Source organism: Lissotriton vulgaris, chromosome 9 (assembly GCF_964263255.1).
Source record: "Lissotriton vulgaris chromosome 9, aLisVul1.2, whole genome shotgun sequence".
NCBI classification, from domain to species: Eukaryota; Metazoa; Chordata; class Amphibia; order Caudata; family Salamandridae; genus Lissotriton; species Lissotriton vulgaris.
Window position 1 is genome coordinate 857152352 of NC_141697.1, and position 22066 is coordinate 857174417.

General features: G+C 42.8%; 1 protein-coding gene across 1 annotated transcript in view; it reads left to right on the forward strand.

Annotated features, from left to right (window-relative positions):
- Positions 1–22066, forward strand: part of LOC147692369 (cytochrome P450 2G1-like) — a 331029-nt gene that overhangs the window by 305307 nt on the left and 3656 nt on the right. The window contains exon 8 of the mRNA XM_086938589.1: positions 11916–12057. Coding sequence (XP_086794715.1) covers positions 11916–12057 — 142 coding nt within the window. The remainder of the gene's footprint in view (positions 1–11915; positions 12058–22066) is intronic.

The window sequence follows — 22066 nt, forward strand, 5'->3', positions numbered from 1 at the left end:
AACTTTAGGCACCTTGAAAGTGTGAGGAAACTACTGGATGCCTATATGCCTGCCATATGCCAGTGACAATAAATAGCCGAAAGATTAATACACTACCCCTGGAGTTCTTATTAAAACCAGATAAACAAGCATTTCAACAAACTGCCCATGGCCATCGCCCACAGCCTGGGTGAGCTCTGATATGTGAGAAAAGGTTTGCAGTGCTATTGGACTGTAATGAGGTGGATTGAATGACAGTCCCCAAGGGGAGTGGAAAGAGTCAGCCGGTGGCATTAGGCAATTACATTTCCCCAAAAAGAACTTTGAATATGGTCCCTTTGAATATGGTCCCTAAAGTGATAGCAGTGACAATACTACCACAGTGCATACTGAGCTTGATGGCACCATCATTGGTAATGAAACATGCAGTTCAGAAAATAATTCTAATAGGTTCCCCACGCAGGAATTTAGGTGCTTCGTTTTAACCCTTGCTTCTTTGCTTTTGCCCGTCAAGAATTATGGGTTCAAATATTATGCTGGAATATTGCAGTTCTCTGCTTCAAGATATCAATATCTGACTGGCAAAAGATTGTTAGATCATATGATATTATTTTATTAAAGGGGACCTGGGAAAATAATCCCATAGTTTTTGAAGGATATAGGTGATGTAGCTCCCAGAATTTCAATCCCGTTCTGATCGTGCCTCAGATGGACTGTCTATCTGGATTGATCTCTAAATTGAAGGCTCTGCTGCAGTTGGTAAAACTTAAGGAATTGACTTTTAAGCGGTAAAATATAAGGGGGCTTTGACTTTACTATTTATCAATTTTTCATAGCAATTGTTTGAATGTCATCAATGACAACGTCTGTAGAGGGGGAATCCCAGCAGGGCCAGCAGCTGTTCCCTAGCCTAGGGGCAGAGTTCTATGCTAGGCTACCCTGCTATAGGGCAGGGGGTTAATGGCCATGAGTAAAGCTGATGAGCGTGGAAAAGAGCTGCAGTCATTTGGTGCCTCCTCTGTTTTACATTAAGCTTTGGAGAAGGTTAAGAACAGCAGCACAGATGAGTTGCCAACTTTCAGGGGCTGGAACAGCTCCTCAATTATGATTATACTTTATTCCTCATAACTTAAGTCAATTATTGACACATGGGACAATTGTTAGTCCCAGCTTCAGGGACCATAACCAGATTGAGATAACTCTGACTGCACCTTATAGAAACAACCTACTGGATGCCTCTCAATCAGGATTTTGTGCTAACCTCAGCACTGAGACTGCACTGATTGCCGCCACAGATGACATCAGATCACTCCTTGACCATTGAGAAATGTCAGCCCTGATCCTCCGCAACCTATCCGAGGTGTTCGACATAGTCTCTAACAACACCCTCACCAAGAGGCTCTACAACATAGCTATTCGGCAAGACTCCCTCAAGTGGATTGCCTCCTTCCTCACAGGACACACACAGATCATCAGACTACCTACCTTCACCTCTGCACCCAAAAACATCATATGCGGTGTACCACAAGGATCATCCCTCAGCCCCAACCTGTTTAACAACTACATGACCCCCCCTTGCAGACGTCATCAGATCCTACGGACTCAACATAATCTCCAACCCAGACGACACTCAACTGATCCTCTCACTCACTGAGGAACCCATCAACACCAAAAGCAACTTCTGCCATGCCATGACCAGCGTAACTGAATGGATGAAAGACAACTGCTTCCAACTTAACTCTGACAAAACTGAAGAATTGATCTTCAGGAGGAAAATCTCAACATGGGTCCACAGCTGGTGGCCTGCAGACCTCTAACACACACCCACACAAATCGACCACCACGCAACCTCGGCATCATCCTTGACAGCAAACTCACAATTAAATGACAAGTCAACACAGTCACCTCCTCCTTCTTCCACACACTGCACATGCTCTGCAGAATATTCAGATGGATCCCTACCAACAGCAGAAATCACTCAGGTCTTCATCACCAGCCTCCTGGACTAATGCAAGACCCTTTACGCTTGCATCTCCATCCAGCTCCTCGAAGACTCAAGACCATACAGACCGCTGCAGCGAGATTCATCCTGGACCTCCCCAAACAAAGTCACATCGCCCTCCCACCTGAGAAACCTCCACTGGTACCCAACCCATTAAAGGTGCCAGTTCAAGATCCTCACGCACACCTGCAAGCCCTACACTGACCTAGGACCTGCCTATCTCAACCATCGACAAAACTTTCACCAACCCCCTCGACACCTATGCTCCTCTTAACACTCACTCCCCACATCTGCCACAATGGCAGCCACTCCTTCTCCTACATTAAAGCCAAGACCTGGAACGACCTTCCCTTGCAGCTCTGTATGGGCCCCTTGCTGGCAAAATTCAGAAAGAGACTGAAGACTTGGCTCTTCAACGGAGACAGCATCCAGATACCCCTCATGGTAGCAGAGTTGCACTTTAGAAATGCTGATTGATTGATTAATTGATTGATTGATTGATTGATTGATAGAGAGACTTGCAGGGAAGTGCCAGATCTTACCAATTAATTACTAACCTCAGACAACCTAAGGCTGAGCTGGAAGCTGCCCGTCCCCTCAAAGTTTCTCAGTAAGGTGATAGCTGAGAATTTACAGTTGGTCATGGGCTGTTTATCGGAGCATAACATTAATACAATGAAAGTCACCCTCTTTATGGCCTTTTGTAATGAAATTAGACTCTTCCTCCTAACACCTGTGAAATTGGTGCCCCTGTTGGTTTGACCATGAATATTCACTGGCTAATTGACTTTCACAAAGAGCCATAAAGACAGAGCCCTGCAAACATATACTTGTGACCAGTCAATGGAAGAGCTATAAAACAGTCATAAGTAAGAGAAGGAATGAAGACATCACCCAGCTGTGGTCCTTACTACCTAACAGCACCTGCACAAAAGATAGCAAGATGTTCTAGAAGGCTGTGCCCAGCATGTGTTTCCTAGATCAGGGTGGCATGATGGATAGTTGCCACATAAGTGGGGAGGAGTGGGTGGCTCAATTTGTTGACATTTATACAGAATCTAATCCCATTTGTCCACAGTTATTATCCCACTTCCTCTGTCCATTTCTGTGCAGGAAGTTACAACAGCAATTCAGGTAAGCGCAGGGGTAAAAGCAGTAGGGCCCTATGGCATTCCCATTGATGTCATCAAAACCGTTGTAAATCTGTGGGCTCCTCTGTTGACAAATGTGTATAACAGCTTGAACTACTCTTTAATTCTCTGTCTTGGGTCACCTCAGTCATATTGCCCTTGTTTAAGAAAGGGAATAGGGCAGAGCCCAAATGTTACCACCCTATTTCCCTGAACGACATCCCAGCTACAAATCTTGGTAGAGTTCTGTATAACAGAATTAGAATGGGCAGACGAAAACAAGGTATCAAATACATGGCGATATGGTTTTCAAAGTGGTATGGGGATGGCTGAGCAATGCCTTAACTTAAGCTTGACCACTGGGAAATATACTGTGGCCAAACAGTCAACATTGCTTAATATCTTTATGGACCTGTCAATGGCTTTTGACTGTGTAAATCGTGTAAACTGCTAATCAAACTAAAAATTGACCCATCAACAGTACATTTTGTTTATTTCTGTACATAGAGGCACTAAGGCCTGAGTGAGGTTTGGGAATAAGGGGGAAGTTTTGGATGAATTTATCTTTGGTTGGGGGTCCGCCAGCGGGTCTTATTAGCTAGCTCCACTTCTTGGTATTTTACATATAAATGATATTGGCACCAAACTTATTAAGAGCACCCCCAATGTGGCTAACTACTCACACCCCTAAAGCCTTGCATTTTTTTAGTCCATCAATTTTCCAATTTCATGGCAAATATTAATTTGTCAACCAATTTTTCAAAGTCATTTTAAATGATGTGTGGCCCGAAAGCATACGAGATTACAATCTATTACTATAGGACCAAATATTTTATTGTGCATCAGCACTTACTCCTATGTGGGGGTTACCTTCGGTTCATCTGGGTCATGGTCCACCTTTATTGTAGAAAATAGGGTTCAGTTTTCAAGGACAGTTTAGGCATTACTCAGCTAGCTGTCATAAAAAAAAGGGGCCCCTTGAACCCCTGTTGCAAATAAACTCTGTCCAATGTGCCCCTATTGCGACTTATGGGGTGGAAACGTATAGTTTAGGTGAGCATACAAACCTCCAGAGGGAGGATATCACTTTTGTAGAAGAATACTATCAGCCCCTGTATTGACTTCTCATTTTCTTCAGCCCTCATGCGCAGCAGCATCTGTGACCATGCCACTCAAGCCCTGAACCCATCGTCAGATGCCTAGCTCCAAAGCTGGCCCGCAAGCGCGTCTGCGTAGTGGGCACGCCGCTGGTGCACAAAAGGTAAGCCCGTCCACGCTCGGTCCACGCTCAGCACCAACCGCTCTCCAGGGCTGGATCCAGATGCAATACAACATTGCCCAAATTTCATTACCCTAGGGACACTCAGTTAATCTTTACTCACCAGGTAATAGATGCTCTGGTCCATGCTATTACCCTAAATAGGCTCACGGTATGTCACGCTGCTCTCAATGTAAACTCACTTTTCACTACCTCCCAGTTTACTACACAAGGTTCTCCACCTCACCATCACATCGTGCAACAAGACCCTTGGACCCCGGTGTGCTCATAAATGTGAGATCTCAGGAAAAGAATGATATTGCTTTTTGTGAATTGCTAGGAACTCATCAAATAGAACTGGCCTCCGTTACTGAAACATGGGCCAATGCCTCATCCGACCCGGGATTGCTTCTGGCCATACCCAGAGGATTTAAAATCCATAGAGTGGATAGAATAGGGAAACAATGCGGGGGAATAGCCTTAATCCTCAAAACTGGCCTCAAATCCTGTTTCAAGCCCTCCAGGTTGATATATATTGTGAGACGCTGGCCTTCAATGTCGAACTAGATAGTCAGTATTCGTTTCATGGTATACTGCTCTACCGCCCACCTAGAACCATATCCTAATTTATTGATAATATCGGTCATCTCTTTGTAAGGCCAAATTTCCCAATTTCTCTATCTTGGGAGATTTCAACTTTCACATGGAGAATGCTATTGACCATGATACTGAATCTCTCCTTGATCAAATGACCGGCGCAGGATTAAGCCAAATAGTAAATGGTCCAACACATATCACAGGGCACTGTCTGGGTAGGATTTTTGGGGGATAATACCAACCTAAGATGGACCAGATCTCTTCCTCTAATATAGTCTGATCATAATGCAATCTTATTACCACATAATTGTCTGCCAAGCACCCTGAGAAGTGAACCACCAGTAGTCCCTGGAACAAGATAGAAGCCAAGCAACTAAAAGCTTTACTCACTCAATATTTGCTGGAGATGCCCTTCGATTTAGACCTAGCAGCAGCGAACTACCACTCCTGTCTTGCTTCTGTAACAATGTAACTAGCCCCTCTGAGAAACCATCGGCAAAACAGGTTCTCTCCTTCAGAACGGTGGTTCAACAGTACAAGCTCAGAAACAAGCAGGTTGAAGATTAGAAAGAAAATGGAGATTATATGATAATTTACATAATAAAACAGAATACAAAGCATCTATCCAACTATTTAAGAACCTAATCCAGAAATACAATGCTTCATATGATATAGAAAGAAATTAAAGCTGCTAACGGCTGCTCCAAAGTATTATTTGCCACAGTAAAAATTCTTTCCAAACTCTCAAAACCACAAAATCTCAGAACTAGTCAGCAATTCTTTAACTCATTAGCTGTATTATTCCAACATAAGGTAAAGCTGGATTATGACGCCTTTATGATTCTGGACAAGTGCTCAGCCCAGACACCTATCCAATAGGATAATTTACAATGTCCATTGCCTGCACATTCTGGCCCTGAATTGCCTATGCTCCCATCATTCACTACTTACACTATAGATCAGACACAAAAAAAATATTTTCCCATCAAGTCGTGATCCCCCTCTGACCAAAGCCCACTGAGAACTGTTCATTTCTCCCCAGGGTACATAGCCACATTCCTTAAGCCTATATTTAATACAATGTTCACTCTAGGGCTCTTTCATACTGAATTGAAAAAGGCCTCCACACTAACGCTAATAAAAAAGCCAAGTCTGGATGCCAATGACACCCTCAACTACAGACCAAGTTGGAGACTTCCTTTTCCCTCAAAGGTGACGGAGAAAGCCTTACCTTGGATCCGGGAAGGAGTGCTACCGATGACCGTATCTTCAGGTTTAAAGTCCAGGCCCTTATCAAGGAGGCGCTGGTGGGACGCAATTCTATTAGTTTAGCGGTCACGTTGCTCCGCCGAGGACACCACCAGCATAAACGCATTGCGCACTTCACCGTACTTTGGGATACCAATGACAGTGGATCACCGTTATTCCTCTACTACTGCATGCCCTGACGAAGTTCAACCTTTATTGAATGAAACGTGTTGGCTGGAGCACATGTTGTTTGATGATGTTTAGAATAAATGATTGCCTTACATAAAGGAATTGGTCAGTCTTGATTACTGAAAAGGACTTTCTGGGAGTGCACCGCTCCACGTCTTGTTCAGTTCTTAATCTACTTTGTAGTTTGCACCTAACAACAGCAGGTGCAGGAGTTGTATGTGCACACCTTCTTTAATTACTTCAAAACCACAATACCAGCAACTAAGCAGAGAGGTGCGGCTATCAAGGTCCGCCGTTGGTCCTTGCTCAGTGGTGATAGAGAAAGTCATTAACATGGAACTTTTTACCTTTGTTACCAATAATGCTATCCTTGACTCACCCCAATATGGATTTCGAGCCCATCAAAGTACAGAGCTAGCTGTGATCACTGCCACTGAAGAGCTCAGACAAACCTTGGCTGGTGGGGGCAGTGCTGCCCTGATCCTTATAGTCCTATCAGCGGCTTTTGATAAGGTCAACCATGAGCTGATGATAGATCGTCTAGCTTCACTTGGGATCAGGGATACAGCACTTTGCCTGCTAGGCTCCATTCTATCAATACGGTTCCAATTGGTTGCTCTTGGAGACTACTTCTCTCCCTCTTTCCCGCTTCCTTGTGGTTACCTCAGGGATCCTCCTTGAGTCCATCTCTATTTGACCTTTATGTCACCCTTCTTGCTAAACTAATTAGGAGTTATGGCTTTGTGTTGGTGTATTATTGTGACGACACACAGATAATTGTCTCAGTGAATAGCCCATCAAATTCAACAGCAGTTCGTTAACATGACTGCATGTGTCAGATAGGTAACTGGATGTTCGACAGTTGGCTAAAGTTTAATTCATCCAAAACCAAAGTACTTCTCTTCAGCAACAGCTCCTCAATTTGGGCAGATAGCTGGTGGCCCTCCCAACTTGGTGTGTTGCCAAACCGAACAAACAAAGCAATACATTTCAGTGTACTATTCAACAATAAATTGTCATTTGAAGCTCAATTTAACAATACTACATCCATCTGCTTCTTCAGCCTCAAAGTCTTAAGGAAAATACTTCCTTTTATTCCTTCTGATCTATAAAACCAGGGGTCACTGCACTTATCTCATCCAGGCTGGACTACTGTAATGCTCTATTCACCAGTACACAAAAGCAATTGACTAACAAGCTTCCAGTGGCTCAAAATACAGCAGTACGACTGCTCTTGGGGATTGCAAGATTTGAATCCGCCTCTAAGGCCCCGATACAACTGCACTGGCTGCCAGTTGCAAAATGTATCCAGTTCAAAGCATTGTGCATAGCTTTTAAATCTCTGCACGGCCTAGGGCCAGTGCAGATGTCACTAAATCTGAAGCCATTTAACCCCATAAGACCCCTTAGAACAGCTGATGTGGTGGCAGGAGTTTCACCACCACTACGACCAGGCTCTGGAACTCCATGCCAATAACTCTTAGAAAATAAACTAATAGTTAAAATTCAGAAAGGGCTTAAAAATCTGGCTTTTTAGGAGGTGATCTTTGGGCAACCCTATATAGTCCTATCTAGCTGAAGGTATCGCCTAGACACCTCTGGGTATAAGTAGCGTTTTTATAAATCCTTCATTTCATTTTATTTGCCATAGCGTATTGGACTTAGATTATTTGAGCGAATATATCTGTAGTTGTCTGCCCATTTTATGGCTAACCATTTGGAGTTCTGAATATACGTCATAAACAAAGAATATAGGGGCATATTACCAACAACTAGCGATAATTATCGCTATGTTGGTTTAGCGGCTATATTTTTATCGCTGAGCTGCGGCGATTTTTATCGCTTAGGAACCTTGCTATTATCAAGGTTTATCTCCTAAGCGATAAAAATCGGCCGAAATGTATGAATATCGCTGAAAAGTCAGCAATATTCATGCATTACCGAGCTAATGCTCTTAGTCATGTTATCCACCTACCATTGGATAACATGGCTAAGAACTGCTCTGGGGCAGGTGTTAGCTTTTGGAGACATTCGCGCTTAGCGCGAATATCTCCAAAAGTTGGTAATAGGAGATAGCGATGTTAGCGACTGTTTTCAGTCGCTAACATCTTGGCACGCCCACTTTGCATGTCATTAGTGATAAATTTCACTGACATGCAAAGCGGGGCCCAAGATGGTCGCTATCTCCTACTAGCTGTCGCTAACTGGTGTTAGCGACAGCTAGGTAATAGGGAGATAATTTTATCTCCGCTTTCTTGGCTTTTAAAGCCAAAAAAGCGGACATAAACCCCCTTGATAATATGCCCCATAATTTCTGACTGCCTGGCTTGCGATAAGGGACTTTCTATCGCTTGATTGGCGTATGTTGAAAAAGTCTCTGGAAGGAATTGGCTTATTTGGCATGCTTTTAGATAGAGCTCTAAGGGCAGCTGCTGATAAAAAGGAAGTGCAGGTTCTATTATTACAACAAGCTACAATAGAGAGGTAATGGGTGGAAATCCAGAAACAAAGTGGTACGAAACGTTAACCCAGGAGAGATTCCTACTGATTATCGGTGGAACACAAACAGGAGATGGGAACGCTTTCTATTGTTCAGCTTTAGGGCTGGCATAACGATATACTTCCCACGTGGGTTCCAGCACAAGCTTGATTCTAGTACATTCCCGTGTAATAATCTGTTTTAGCAAACTATGATGCATTTTCTTTTTTCCTGTGGCTATCATAAACGGTATACAAAAAAATGTTGTCAAGCTCATTATGAGACTTGGAAATATATGATCTTGTATGCAGGCCTACTACTTATTACAAACTTTGACAGACAATGAAACTTGAAGTTGCATAGCAACGTTTCTCCAAGCTGCAGTTTGTGCCAGGAGGACAATGCTTTTGAATTAGTTTTATTGTTGATTCTTCTGTTTACTTGCTGAAGCAGCTCACTTACGCAGCATGTGAGCCTAGCACAATTAAGAATGCTGTTGTTTTACCTGATTTTAAACAATTCGCTGTTATTTATTATATGCTTTAATATTCTATTGATGGGCTGTGATTTGTGGTGCTACTGCTCTTTTGCACAGATCTTGTATATCTTAAAGTTTTAAAACCCCATTGATGGTCTGACTACCTTCGGTGCTATTGCTCTTTTTGCAAACATCTTGTATGCTTTTATGGCTATTTGGTAGCCAAATAAAGTTGATTCGGATTCTGATTGATGATGAACTGCACAGATGGTGGTTTATAAACCCAGCTTTGTTAAACAGACAAATGCCATGTTGAATAGTTTGGAAAATTTGCAAGATTCAAGTCAAAGTCTTGTGCACTAGTTATTCTAACTCACATCTTTTGTTTTAATGAACTCTGACTAGTTAATAACTGTGGTAAGTTATTTATGAATGAGGTGCATTTAAAAAATGTATTTTCTAAATATATCTAGTTTTCATTAAATATTCATAAAGTACTCATTTATTAATTTTCTTGTGCATCAGGTTGAGTAGCCTTGGAAAAGAAGATAGTGCTTCGTTTTTAAAACATCATCTGTCCCTTTAAGGAACAAGGACTGCATTTAATCTAAAATGTGTTCTGTTCATGAAATGCATGCACAGAGTATCCTAGTCACTTGTAGTCCACCACTCCGTCGTTCACAGCTAATCAAAGTTGGTCAGAAAAAAAAACCTAGCTAATTAATGTTCTTCAGGCAGGTTTTTTTTTAGACACCCTGCCGATGGGAATTTTGCAATGTGACCTATAATTAGCTTGGTTATGAGGCAAATTGCATCTGTTGCAGGCATTCTATTTGGAATCAGAGCTATGTCTGGGATCACAGAGTATCAGTTTGTACGGATTGTGTCACCATACAACATCTGTACCTATGGGCCCAAATCCGACCAGCACATTGTGCCATACCTGCCCTCCTAACCTTCCCAGAGTAACAGGTACACACCACTCTAGCTTCTCCCAGGGAGATGTGGTAACAGATCATCACCTTTTGTTCTCTCACTCATGCATGTCCACAAAAAACATTAAAGAGTCTTAGGAAAGTTTACAATATTTATTAAAAATGTTGTGCTCTATAAAGAAGCAATCGAGCTGCAATTAGAAAACATAAGCAACTGAGCAGTGTAATTAGCATTACTAATAAACAGTACAAACAATGAAATGCACTATCATGGTGAAGGATATATCTGCCTAAGCATACCCTCACCTTGTGAGCACAGTGATGTATCAGCGACCTGTGGGATTAGCACTACACCCATAATTGCCATTTGCTGTTAGCTGGTCTGCATGTCAGATTGGTTAGCACTAGTGTGCCTGACCCAGGACATTTCAATTGCAAGAAATTCCCTGCTCTGTTTTCAATACACAAATGGCCAGATTCATCATTGAGTAGTTTTGCGAGTCTGAAATAGCGATAAATAAGGAATCGCTATTCCAGACTCGCAAAACGGGATTCATGTATGATTCGCAATATGTTTTGCGAGTCCTACTGATTCCTTATTTGCGATTAGCTAATTGCTAATCGCAAATAAGGAATAACTCCCCATTCATTCCTATGGGCCTAAAGGCCTAAAGGCCCATAGGAATGCATGGGGAGTCATTCCTTATTTGCGATTAGCAATTAGCTAATCGCAAATAAGATAGCGATTTAAAGGGTGCAGGGGTGTCCAAAGGACACCCTGTAACACCCCTGAAATGTTAAATTACACAGATGTTACACACACACACATGTCCAAAGGACATGTGTGTGTGTAACATGCAACTTAGAAAAATGCTTTTAAAAGCATTTTTCTAAGTTTTCGCTATTTACCAAGAGGTTTGACCTCGCGGTAAATAGCGGCCCAAAATTGCGAATTCGCAATTTTTAAATGTTTCAAGAATACCATTTAAGGAATCTCTAATAGAGATTCCTTAAATGCTATTCCTCGCAAATTTGCGAGTTCTTAAATAGCGACTTTTGCATTTGGGATGATGAATCCTAAATGCAAAAATTGCACTTGCAAAGGGCCAGATTCTCAGAATCTGGCCCTTTGCGAGCGCAATTATGCTTAATGAATCAGGCTGCAAGTCTTGGCTTATACAATATTGATTGCAGCTGAGTCTCTTTGTTATGTCTAAATTTTAGAATGTGTTAGTGACCGACTACAGCAACAAACATATCATGATGTTGTTCAATCGCATACGAAGTGTCCAGACTGATTCCCAGTAAGACGTACTCAATAAGAAATAAATGTGCAGCCTATTTCTAGAATAATATTATGGCACATAACAAATGTGCTATGTGTAACATTTGCAAAGCGAAGCGGCCTACAATATGTGCAGTTAAGTTAACATAGGGGAGAGCTACAATGGGCCCTAAAGAGAACTCATACCACAACCATGCTCAGAAATCAGTTAGGGTGTAGTTTGTACATTCCAGTTTATGAACAGAGAACAGTACATTCCTCAGGCCTGTCAAGAGGGAAAATAAATAAAATGGTACTATTTTAAATTTTTGTCTTTTACTCATTTCTTATTCTAGGGAACTGATGTGCTTGCCCTTCTTTGCTCTGTGTTACGAGATCCGAAGGCCTTTAAGGACCCAGAACAATTCCATCCCGAACACTTCCTGGATGAAAAGGGTGGTTTTAAGAAGAACGACTCATTTATGCCATTCTCTGCAGGTAACATTCAGTTTCCTGCCCATGAACAAGAAACATTGTGATCACTGTGGTACTGGAAGGGCTTGATTAAGAAATTGGCCAAATTCACACATTTTTCATAAAACTCTGTGCAGCAACCAAAGTTACTTTGTTGTGGTGAAAGGGACACAGTAGAACAGCATCAAAACTACTACAGCCATGGCGCGGTTTCTCTCTGCCCCAGCACAAGCACACTTTAGGCTACCTAGACAGTTGAGGCCCGTGGAGGGAGTTCAGTGGGGCGAAAGGCGGGGCGGAGTGGGGCATGGTGAGGGTAGTAAACACTGGAATATGGATGATTACAGGTGAGTAAACAATTAAATGAATAAAACGAATTTCGTAGCGCGCGCTGCATCACATTTTGCAATGCAGGGCACTCAACGAAATTCGTTTTATTCATCCATATTCCGGTGTTTACTACTCCTCAACCAGCCCCTCCCCTGCCCCGCCTTTATGCTCCACGAAATTCCCTCCACTGGCCGCAACTGTACCTAGAGACACGCACACACCCTTGCACCATAGTGCAAGGTGAGTGTGTGATTTGAAACATAGGTTTTGCACTGAAAGGGTACACTTACAGTAGAAAATATTATGCTGAAACATAGTTTAAACTTTTCCACATTTGTATGTGAGCCATACAGTTGAACACTCGGGCGAAGTTGGAAAAGATTAGAGAAAGAAAACTTTTCTCCAATGACACACCTGCCTTGAGGAGATGTAAATGTTTCGAGCAAACCACGGTCTACCTTTTTTAGCAGCTTGAGCTTTTCATCAGAAACCATGATTTATTACATGGAAATGCCCATGTACCACCCATAGTATAAAATCATTGATGCAAAGTAGCACAAAGTAGTGCATAGCATTATTTTGTGTTACTTTAGGAACACTTATAAGCACAAAAAAGTTAATCAGATTCAACTCCGCTTTGTACCATTTATGTGACACAAACTCAATGCTCTGCATCTTCAGGGTGCTGTCTCTACTTCCTTGCTTTCACTGAACAGGTTACGGGCCCTACCGGGACGGAAGTATCACCGGCGGAGCGACCTTTTTCCCTAGATACAGTCGATTTTGAGCCCTGAGGATTCGCAGAAGCGATGAAACACGTGTCGGCTGGCTGCATTTTTGTGAAAGAAAATTAAAGAACTCCATTGGACTAATACTGCACAGGAGATCCCTTAATTTCTGCTGCCTTTGTTTTGCTTAACTTCTGTATATTTATCTATATACAATGTTATGATTTTACATGTGTGTGCATAGGGTATTCTTGCTTTGAATGTTGTGCTTAATCAGCAGTGCTGGTTAACCTTTTGAGTGGTTCCAAGGGTTTTTCCACTTACCCAGTTGCACCACCCACTTGTAGCACCCCACAACTTCTTATGCGTCCACTAACGGCAGAGCGCCCAGGTCTTCTCTGACACTCAAAACCTTTCTGTTCAAGCTTTTGCAACACAATATCTATTTATGAATTATTCTGTCAGACATTACCACCTCCAAAAATAAGTTTTCACAATTCTATGATAAAGATTTTTAGCAGCAAGATCTTCCTTTCTTAACACCAAGTACATGTAACAGCACCAGCCTAATATGGTTTGTGATTCTGCAACTTGAGTGCAATGAGTAAACTATCATTAATTGAAAGGGAGAGAGGGAGAGCGAGAGAGCAGGAATGGCATTTGGGACACTCATTATTAAACATGTCAGTCTGGCAACATGTTTTGATGGTATATAGTTTCCTTTGATGCCAACTCAAACCAGATATATCCTCACAGGAGATGCCTTTGCTCATGTGTCTCTGTCCCTCCCTTGACACTCATTGTGCCAATGGCTGAACAGGTCATAGGCAACATTTGCTAAATAGCTCCCATAGGAGTAAAGTGAAATACTTTTGAGGTCAACAAACTAAGTGATCCTCTTCACATTCAGGCATGAAAGCAAACCTGAAGCAGCAACACACATTTTTCTTATAAGCCAGTATGTGATTGGCATATGTGAAAAGATAAAGCTCTTCACCGCTGAGCTACCCCTTAAGCTGTTCTGAACTGACTGTAAAACTTAAGGCCTTTCAGACAATACTTTGGGCGAGTTCTGCAGTAGACTTAATGATTTATGTTCCATAGAAAAGTTATTGATGCAGATATAGGGCTCGTTTAACTGTCAATATCTTAACTTAAAATGGCAATATTTAAACAGCAACTAAAGCATGCAATCCTTAATGTTAATGACAAAATACCCCGAACAGAAATACTAGCACTAAGGATCTCATTTAGAGATGCTAATCCCATTAAGGCTCATACCACCATTCTAGTGTATGTTTTATCATGATGGCCACACAAAATAAGCTCCCTGAACATTTTGTAATTTACAGTGAACTGTGATGTACCCCTCCCAATGCTTCTCAGTAGAAATCTTGGGCATACAAAAATGAAATGGATTGTCCTCACACACCACCAGGTGTCATGCTTCATCATAGGATAATCCTCGCTCTCCAAAACCTCTGTTTGATGGAGAGCGGGCCTACACCTGGAGAAAGGGAGACACTTCTAATTAAGAATGGATCCATGATATAGGTGTGTTAAAAATCAATGTGGCATCCTAAAACACTTTACTAACTAGACATGGCACCTGGTGATTAAAATCAATTGTGGAGATAGGGGAATTAATACCCCATCACCACTATTATCGTCAACATGTTTCTGCCTTACGGCTCAATTGAGTCAGCTGCTTTCATCAGGACGAAGAGAAGAACGTGGAATGCATCCATTTTCACAATTCCAGTAAGATATTTTCTGTTTAAAACAGGTGTCACAGCGAAACGTATGTATTCAGAAAAAGTGTTGAGAAAACAGAAATTATGGATGATACCCTTGTATAACCTTTAGCAAAATGTTTGTGTTTCTGATCCCTCCTTCTCAGAAAAACAGTTCTTCATACAGTGTCAGGGGTTCCCCAGTTGGTGAAGTTTTTTTTGAGTACTACCTTTGTGTTTCAGTACAATGCAAAATGTTACGCCCCCTCCTTTCTTCTTACCAAGTCCATGAGAACCCGCTATTAACTGGAACAAATGGAAGAAGGTCTTCCAGAACTTTACAGTGGTGTGTGGACCTAATTTGGGCTTAGAAAGAAAAGTAGCATTGTTGTCATACTATATGGGGCGGAGGGAGAGGAAGTGTTGGAACACCTTCCAGATCTAAGTGCGCATGAAGCAAGGGGGTTGAATGAATTTGAAATTAGTCTTTAGAAACTATATCTACATTACCTTCCTAAAACTAGCACAATTATGGAACGGTACCATTTTGGTAAAAGAGGGCAAAAGGGTGGGGAATCTGTTGAAGGTTTTGTCTCAGACCTATGCAAACTGGCAGCCACGTGCAAGTTTGGGGGAGCGTGTGAGGAAAGGATCAGAGACCAGTTTGTGTTGACTTGCAGGTCTGAGCGAGTGAGAGAGGAATTGTGGCTAAAAGATGACCCACCACTAAGGGAGGTGCTTATTGTGGCCAAGCAAGTGGAACACATGATGCAGTGTGTAAGTGAAATCAAACAAGACAGCGAAAGCAAGGTCAGCGAAAGTAAGGTTAAGGTGAGTGAGGTGGTGGCAGAAGGCGACTGTGTGTTGGCAGTTAAGGAACAGAAGAGTGAGCAGAAGGATCAAAAGGAGAGTAAAGGGGTATGGATCTTCAAGGGCAACTGCTATAGGTGTGGCAAACAAGGACATATGGCAAGTGATAAAGATTGTCCCGCTTTGAAATACAGATTTAGTAAGTGCGGCAGGAAGGGTCATTTCAGACAGTACTGCAGGAGTGGACAGGTATACAAGAAACAGGGAAAGGAGAACACTGCAAGAGTCTGCGATGAAATCGTCTTGCATGTACAGAGCGGACAGGTCAGCAATCCCAAAGACACGATAAAGGTAGAAGAGACAGGGTTGGAGGCTATGTTTGACTCTTGTTCTAAAATAACGATCATTAATGCCAAAGAATTTGAAAGGGTGTCCAAAGGTAAACTCAATTTGAGTAAAATGGATGTAAGGCCTGGAGGCTATGGTGGGCAACCCATCAACATGAAGGGTTATTTCTGGGGCATTGTAAGCTACAAGGACAGGTTGACGGTCTCTAAGATTTATGTATCCAAAGAGGGGGACAACATACTGGGGTGGCAGGCCCAAAAAGAACTAGGCGTATACCTCAACCCCAACAAAAACACCCAGATCCTGGTGCAAGAAGTATGTGATACGCGGGGAATCATAGAAGTAGAGTTTAAGGAAGTGTTCAGTGGGGAACTAGGCTGCCTAAAAAACTACTCCCACAAGATACGATTGAAGGAACATGCAGTGCCAGTAGTAGCAAGAGTGAGAAACCTTCCCATAGCGATTCAGGAGGTGGTCAGAGCTGAACTAGAGAATCTGTGCAACCTAGGGGTCATAGAACCTGTGGAGGCATCGGAGTGGCTGGAGCCGATTGTCGCAGCAAGGAAGAAAGATGGTTCGGTCCGTCTATGCATCGACCTCAGGGCATTGAACAAAGAGGTCGTGGTCGACAAGTTCCCGCTGCCTAATATCACGCAAATGATGAGCATGTTGGCAGGAGTGAAAGTATTCTCGATGTTGGATCTGACCTCGGCTTACTTTTAAATCAAGCTTCATGAAGACTTGCAGGAACTTACGGCGTTTGTCACACCAATGGGTGCTTTCAAGTTCAAAAGAATGCCGTTCGGTCTAGTCTCAGCCGCAGCGGTATTCCAAAGAATTATTGGCAGTATTCTCAGAGGCATTCCTGGTGTCTTGTGCTATCAAGACGACGTACTGGTCTTTGGCTCAGACAACGAGCAACATGATGGAAGATTGAGACAGGTGCTAGTGAGGTTCAGAGAGCAGGGCCTCACGGTGAAGAGAGAAAGGTGCAGGATTGGCTGCAAAGAGCTAGACTTCTTGGGGCACAAAGTAACACCAGAAGGAATTCGCCCCAAAGCTGAACTCCAAAACACCATAACCAGTTTGGCCCCACCAAAGAACAGAGAGGAGATAAAATTGTTTATGGGAATGCTGGAGTTCTACAGCAAGTTCGTGCATAATGTCGCTGGCAGGACCTATGCCATACGCCATTTGCTCAAGAGGGATGTGGTGTTCAGTTGGGATGAAGAGTGCAAGAAGGAATTCGAAGATGTGAGGAGAGCACTATCTGAGGCACCAAGCCTCAAAGCATTCATACCAAGCAGGAAGACGGTGGTGACAACTGATGCAAACTCTAAAGGACTCAGGGGAGTTCTCAAACAAGTGGGAGAGAATGGTGAAGAAACCATAGCCTTCGCATCGAGTTCCCTTTGGAAGTCCGAGGTCAATTACTCAGTAATAGAGAAGGAGGCCTTGGCGGTACACTGGGCTATGAACAAGTTCAGAGACTTCGTCTGGGAAACAAAGTTCAACCTGAGACCAGACCACAAGCCATTGGGCGAAGTATTAAAAAAAATAAGGGCTCAACGCGGTTTCAAGCAGAATCAGGCGTTGGGTCGTAAGCCTACAGGAGTACACTTTCGACGTTGAATACGTGCCGGGGACAAGGAATCTCGCGGCTGACTGCCTCTCAAGCCTCGTAGGGGAAACAAAGGAAGCAGAGGCAGGCGAGGAGAACGAGGAAGATAAGGACGAGGCACAAGCAGAAAAAGTTTGTGTAATCACCCAAGGGGCCGTTGGAGAAGAAAGCTGGAAAGAGGCCCTTAAAGCAGATGATCTGTTGATGGATGTGTGTGTGAGTGTAAAAGGGAATTGGAAGCACAAAGACAAACAAAACTAGACACTACGCCCATTCTGGGTGATCAGGAATGAATTGTCTGTCACGGACGAATGTCTCTTCCGTGGCACGAGATTGATCCCGCCCAAATTCCTGAGGGAATATCTAGTGGATTTGGCCCATGAAGGACATCTGGGAATCACCAAGACGAAACAGAGGATGCGGGGAGACTACTGGTGGCCCAGCATGGACAATAAGATTGAGAGGAAAGTAAGAGACTGCATACCATGCACTATCAGTGACAAGGTATTGAAACAGCACACACCTCCCATGCAATGTAGACCACCCCCATTGGGGCCTTGGGAAGAAGTGGCATTGGACATAACAGGTCCGCTGACGGGTGAAATTCGCACTTCTTACATCTTAGTGCTCGTAGACCTATATTCTAGATGGCCAGAGGTGAAGATAGAATCTGAGATCACCACCAAATTAGTCATTGAGTTCCTGCAAGAACTATTCCTCAGGGAAGGTCTACCCAGTAGTCTATTGATAGACAATGGGGTACAACTATGCTCAAAAGAAATGAAAGACGTTCTCGAGAATAATGGGATCGAACACAAACGCAGCGCATTGTACCACCCCGAGACCAACGGGATGGTCGAGCGGTTCAACAAAACTGTAAAGGAGAGCATCCAGCTAGCAAGAACAAATGGACTAAATTGGAAGGAAGTGATAGGGAAACGACTAGAAGCCTACCGCCTGACCCCTCACCAAACAACTGGGGTCACTCCTTTTGAACTGCTCTGGGCAAGAAGGCCCAACACGAAGCTTTCACCGGGGTGGATGGGGTGGCACAAAGGGTGGACTGGACACTCTAGAGAGTCACGAAGATTGGACAAGGAGAGCAAAGCCATGATAGACAGGAAAGACAGGTTTGACAAACTACACTCCGTAAAAGAAGTAGGATTCAAGGTAGGAGACGTAGTAAAAATCAGAGCACCAACAGGCAGAGTGAGTTGGTCAGACTTTACCAAACCCACAAGAATTGTCAAATTGTTTAAAAATGCTGTGAAAACTCAGATGGGGAAGATCTGGAACCTGGGAATCGTTGCAAGATTGCACTCCCCTCCAGAAAACAGAGACAATGAGGCCAGGAGGGAAGACAATCTCAGGGGCGACCTGCCAGTGAGGACGCGTCTTGAGGAATCCTATGCTCCCCGCAGAACTAGCCAAAGGGTAGTTAGTCGCCCAAAACACCTAGAAAAATATGTTACCATGTAGAGTGCAACCAATGTTCTCATGTTTCTCATATGTGTTGTTTTTCTTGAGTTGTGCAGGGAAGGGGGATGTGTGGTATCTTCCACTTGTAGGGGGAAAGCTTCTCCAAGCCACGATAGCTCTTTCCCTACGATCGCTTTGGAACGCGCCGAGGTGACATCACTTAGAATGTCACGGCTAGTGGCGCTCTAAGGCGAGCGCCCTGGAAGTTGTCAGTTAGCGCTGGTAGCGAGTCAGCTGTGACTGGGGTCTCTCATTTACTGCTTGTGAATTATCCTAATAAAGCTGTTGGGTAACCACGACTTCTGCGTCCACTTCACAATTACCATACTACACTGCCCTTGCCCCCACTTGAATCCAGGACCAAGAAGTGGACTCCAAGTGTCATTTGGTTGTGCTCCTGTGTAGCTACAAGAACACAACAAGCTGCAAAAGGTTTCTTTCCTGGTGTTTCCAACTTACCAGTCACAATTGTACATCGACTGAACCTGCTAGTGGACTCTGCTGAAGTAATTAATAACCGCTAAGTGCTGACCCTGGGGTTCTGGGTCCCTTGGCTGTGCCTAGCTGGACTTCTCCAACAATCTCTGAAAAGTTGGAATTTAAAACAAATGTAGACTTCCGGATCTCTGGAGCAATAGTACCAATCACCCATGGCACATCCTCACTGGAAAAGAAATCATGTTGGGTCCTCTCTGTTCTCTTTACCACTCAAAAAACCTGTTAGCGGACTCTAACTTCGGTGTGACCTCCCCAAATCTAGTCTGCAGTTTTGTGCCACTACAAAATTCAAAGCTCTAAAATAGAGACTAAATTTGAATGAAGAAATCTTGACTGGAAGACGTTGAAAAAAGTATTCGGTTGACCACCGGACCTTTTGGGACATAAAGTTTGAACTTTTCCCACCCAGCCTTTACCGCCAAAACCAACAGCTTCAGCAGAACCTCATCCAACAGCTATCCAGCTTCAAGAAAACTTCCTCAGAGACATGCTGCAGCCTTGCCCCACTGAAGAATTATGACTTCAATTTCAGAGTCCTAAAGCAACATCTTCGACTGGGGTTAACTATGTTGCATTGCAGATGGATTTAAATTGCACGAGGTTCCAGTCACCAGTGAATAGTGACTACTGATCGGCACTTTGCTTTTTCTTGGCCCTTTTTCTCTTAAATATTTTAAAAATCATATCTCTGGTTCCCCTGTTTGGATTTTTCTTTTATTGATGTTATTTTGCTCATTACATTTTTCATTATTTTCATAAAATGGAGTGGGATTTTATTGTTTGTGTTTTTGAGTTCTTACCACTTTTTGGTACTTTTAAATGCTTTACACATTGTCTCTAAGTTAATCCTGTCTTCCCTGTGCCATAGCTATTAAGGAGTGAGTCCAGAATTAAATTACTGAAACGTTTTGCCTGGCCCAACAGATTAGTGTTTTTGTTACTTGTGGTGGACTACCATTCACCCCAATTAACAATTCACTTTCTTATACTTCCATTTCTGGTTCTCACACAAGAATATTCAAGAAGCCTGTTTGTAGCGCATCTTTAAAACACATTCTGAAAAACACAATGGAAGATGACAAAATTGTGCTGAAGTAACAGTCAAGTGGAGAAAAATCTGTCACCCGGGGAAACTGACTCTCTATTCTATTCGGGATTTCTATTCTATTCGGGATTTTTAAGCGCACGGACACCCAGAGGTTTCATGGTTTCTATCTTAAATGGTTTCTATATTAAATATTACTGCAATATTGCACCTTGAATGGAGTGAAAATAACGTATGCATCTTCAAAACACAGTGAATCACTATAGACTTTGGTAAAGTACCTTTTGCATGTAAATTTTTCGACATTCATATAATAGGCAACTTATTAATTTGTGGTAATAAAGTGCCTAGCATTTAATATATTATTGGATATATGTTACCATAATTCGCCAGAAGATGCCACATAATCATTGTGGTACAGGATAGTTTTATTTTTCCTGGCGGGCAGGACTCATCATACTCTCAAATTCTAATTCCAATAAAGGAGGATTATGGGTCATATCTTCACAATGGGAAGGGCTGGCAGAAGAGGGCCAACTGCTTAGGATTGAGCAAGGCTAGCCCAAGACATTGTGGCAAGCCTTAAGAAGGGTATGCTTGCAAGGCTCAGCATGCTTGCATCTCCAAGTGCTGTTAGCAGTAGATTGCGGGTCATATCTCTGCAATGTGAAGGGTCGGCAGAATGGGACCAAGCACCCAGGAACCAGAAAGGCTAGCCCGAAGCATTGTGGCCAGCGGTAATGTGGAAGGATATGCTTGCAGGGTTCAGCATATGTGCATTTTCTAGTGCTGATAAAAGCAGACTGCGGGTCTTACATCTGCAAAGCACAGGGCAATTATGATGGGGCAGAGGGTCCAGAAATCAACAAGCTTAACTCAAGATATAATGACCAGCTTTAAATTTATAAGGAATAGTTCAAAATTGTCCCTGCAATATACCTATATGCCTCTTATTGAATGAACAATCCAGACAAAGGCTCTGCATTCCTAGATCAAAGCAAAGTTGCAGTACCCAATAAACTCATTCAACGTACTCTGCTGGATGAAGCCAGAATTCAGAGGGGTTTGATTAAGAGTTGTCTAGGACAGTACATAACATCAATTGGCTACTATTGATTTAGCTCAAAGATCTTTGGCTAGATGTGAGAAGACAATAAATGGGCTGAAGGGCTAGAGTGGGAATAGAATAAACAAAGGTGCTTGTAAGGAAAGTTAACTTGTTGACGCATATATGAAAACAATACATATTTTCACGAGACTCACAGATTAGAGTAAAACTGTACTACGATTAAGTAAACATGCCCTGTTGCTATCTCAACAAATAATGGAAGCAGAATAAGTCTCCAGTCCCTACATCATTTATTTTTACCTTGAATTGTTATTAACTTGCAAAAATAAAAGTTGAAACTGTTCTGGGAGGATGCCTCATTATGTAAACTAG